This window comes from Cyphomyrmex costatus, unplaced genomic scaffold, assembly GCF_001594065.2.
Source record: "Cyphomyrmex costatus isolate MS0001 unplaced genomic scaffold, Ccosl1.0 scaffold2982, whole genome shotgun sequence".
NCBI lineage: Eukaryota > Metazoa > Arthropoda > Insecta > Hymenoptera > Formicidae > Cyphomyrmex > Cyphomyrmex costatus.
Genome location: NW_017277106.1, coordinates 1 through 2,866, shown reverse-complemented (window position 1 = coordinate 2,866; position 2,866 = coordinate 1). Strand labels below are relative to the sequence as shown.

Below are 2,866 nucleotides of genomic sequence, written 5' to 3'. Positions count from 1 at the left end.
ACAGACCGAATCGGTAGGACCTTGAATAAACACAACATCGGGACTATTTTCAAACTCCCAAGGAAGATCGAACAAATCTTGAGAAACCCCAAGGATCAGAGACCTCCACTCAGTTCCGCAGGAGTGTACAAAATACCCTGTTCCTGCGGGAAAGTGTACATCGGTGAAACCGGAAGAACGGTCAACACATGGATGAAAAAACACCAACGGAATGTCAGGTTGAAACACATCACACAATTAGCCCTGGCAGAACATAGCATTGAGACATGACATCGAATACTATTCGATAAAACGACAACTATTGCCACAACATCATATTTCCCGAGGAAGCACAGAGAGGCTTTGGAAATACAGAAACATCCAGACAATCTGAACAGAGACTCAGGATGTAATGTAAGCAGGATATGGAAGACTGCCCTCTCGACGGGCCAAAGAAGTACTCTCCCTACCCGTCAACATATACCCCCTCCCCTCCCAACAGCGTCTACATAAAGGGAGTCCCCAGGGTAGCGGCTCAGTATCAGCGCACCCCTCGCCCTGATGAAGTGAACGGTATGGTTCACGAAACATTGGCATTAATAATGAAGAAAGACACTGGGATAACCCGCAAACCTTCTGGTATAATTGAAGAAAATACCCGTGAAACATTCAAAAGCGTAATTAAGAAAAATTATTTACGTTACTGATAGCGCAAAGCAGTACTACGAAAATAAGTACCAGATCAGTATTCTCATCCATCATAAAAGAGATTTTGTCATACAAGCAGAATGGCATGCCACAGCTTATGGCAAAGGAGCTTGTGATGGTGACAACAGAAGCCATTTTGAACTCGGCAGATTTTTTTAAAAGGGCGAAAAATAAATTTAATTAATATCAAATTTCTTTATTGTACCAAAGAAAATCACTTAACACGTTGACTGCCAACTACGAGATAACTCGTAGATTGCGTTCTTTTCTAGGACGCCAACTACGAGTTATCTCGTCCTGTGTTTACTTGCCATTTTTGTGCAGCTACGATTAAACTCGAAATATATCAGTGCTAATATCAATAGATGGCTTCTGGAAAAAGAACAAAAAATCAATGCTGGCTTGCATGAACAGAAAATTTATTAAAAAACGAACAAAAATATAATTATAAAAAATTAGTTTAAATTCAAGAAATAAAATAATATTTTATTGTTTGTGGAACTTCTTAAAACAATCTTCCACACAAAGGGCTGGCTTCTCTTTACAGGCTGGACAGAAATAACGCGTTTCTCGGCGTTTTTTTGCTTGGGTACATATATAACATGGCTTTGTGGGACGCTGTTTTTTTTCGGCAGGTGGTAGACTCTCTAAATAATGGAGCTCTTGCAATTTAATTTTTTTCGAAACTAGTCGAATCTCTTCTCCAATCAACGCGACGACGAATTCTTCTCTGAACTTTATCAGTTTTATTTTAGAAGAAGTTACTTTTTGAAAAATTTTGTGAGCATTGTGTATATATATCTCTATAATATGCAATGAAACCTTTTTGGGCCATCTAATAGTCTTTCTTAGAGATGAGTAGTACGAAAGCATTTAATCTGATCGGTCAATGCCAGACATTCCATTATTGTAATCTCGAATTATATTCGGTTTCATAGAAATTTTTCCATTGCGATTGGACACCTCTACCATTTCAACAGCATGCATATTAGAAATGCTAAGGACATCTCGTTTGTCTTTCCATTTGCATACAGTAACAGGACCATTTTGCTGCCAAATACACTCCTCTTTTTTTAGTTTACGATTTATCACATCTTCGGGGTTTCCTTTTCTGTTATTTCGTAGGGTTCCACACACATAAGTTTTTCGTGTATTTAGCAGTTTTGTAAGAGTAATAGAATTATAAAAATTATCCATGTAAACCGTGTATCCTTTATCGAGATAGTCCTCTAGTAAATGTAAAACAACGTCAGTAGTGTGACCTACATTATTGGCAGTTTCCTCAGATTTTCCGCAGTAAATCTTTATTTTCATTACAAGACCGTCGGACTCACATAGTTCATACAGTTTGATACCATATTTGTGTTTTTTATTTTTTATGTATTGGCGGAAATGCAATCTTCCCCGCCATAGCATCATGGATTCGTCAATACAAATATTTTTATCTGGTACATAGTTTTCACGCATAATATTATTGAAATGATTTAGTATTGGTCTTACCTTGTATAATCTGTCGGCAGATGGTATTGAGTTATCAACCAAATGAAAATAACGAAGTAACAACTGGAATCGATTTCGACTCATATGTGAGCGCCAAAAGTTTACATTATATAGCTTGTTTGTGCTCCAGTAATGTTCAATTGATGGAAAAGTACAAGGTTTCATTTGCAACAAAAGTCCAATAAAGACTTTCATCTCTGCAGTATTGACGTCTTGCCACTTTGATAACCTATTAGATTTTTTATTTCTGTGCGTTTTTCAATTTCTTGCGCAGCATTTAAATTAGTTTGTTTTACCAGTAATGCAAGAAATTTATCCGAAAAAAATAAGTCCACCAGCGTTTGTACTGTAAAATTTGTCGTATCCAATTTCACACCAACATTTTCTTGAAAAATAAATAATTCAGGATTTTGTTGAATTTCTGTCCACAAATTATCATTCGCATTTGATGTTGTTGCTTGGGAATCATCGTCATTATCTTCAGATTCGGGACTAACTTCAGATTCGGAGATGACTTCATCTTCACTATCACTTGAATTCTCAGAAGGTTCATAATCGCTACTGTCGTTACCATCCTTGCCAAAAATCCTGTCAAATTCTGAATCACTTAGATTTGCGTAGTACTCAGTTTCATTTTGAGCCAGTGGTCTTTTCTTATCCATACTGGGCTCTTGATAAT

The 2,866-nt window shown here is 36.8% G+C and overlaps 1 protein-coding gene across 1 annotated transcript; it reads right to left on the bottom strand.

Annotated features, from left to right (window-relative positions):
• Nucleotides 1-1,560: 1,560 nt before the first annotated feature.
• Nucleotides 1,561-2,103, bottom strand: LOC108775337 (piggyBac transposable element-derived protein 4-like). The gene has a single exon (XM_018541667.1). The coding sequence runs from the start codon at nucleotides 2,101-2,103 to the stop codon at nucleotides 1,561-1,563; it is 543 nt and encodes a 180-aa protein (XP_018397169.1).
• Between the last annotated feature and the right edge of the window lie 763 nt (nucleotides 2,104-2,866).

Excerpts from the sequence above, each read along its gene's own strand:
- LOC108775337 (XM_018541667.1), bottom strand. The coding sequence starts at position 2,103 with ATGCTATGGCGGGGAAGATTGCATTTCCGCCAATACATAAAAAATAAA.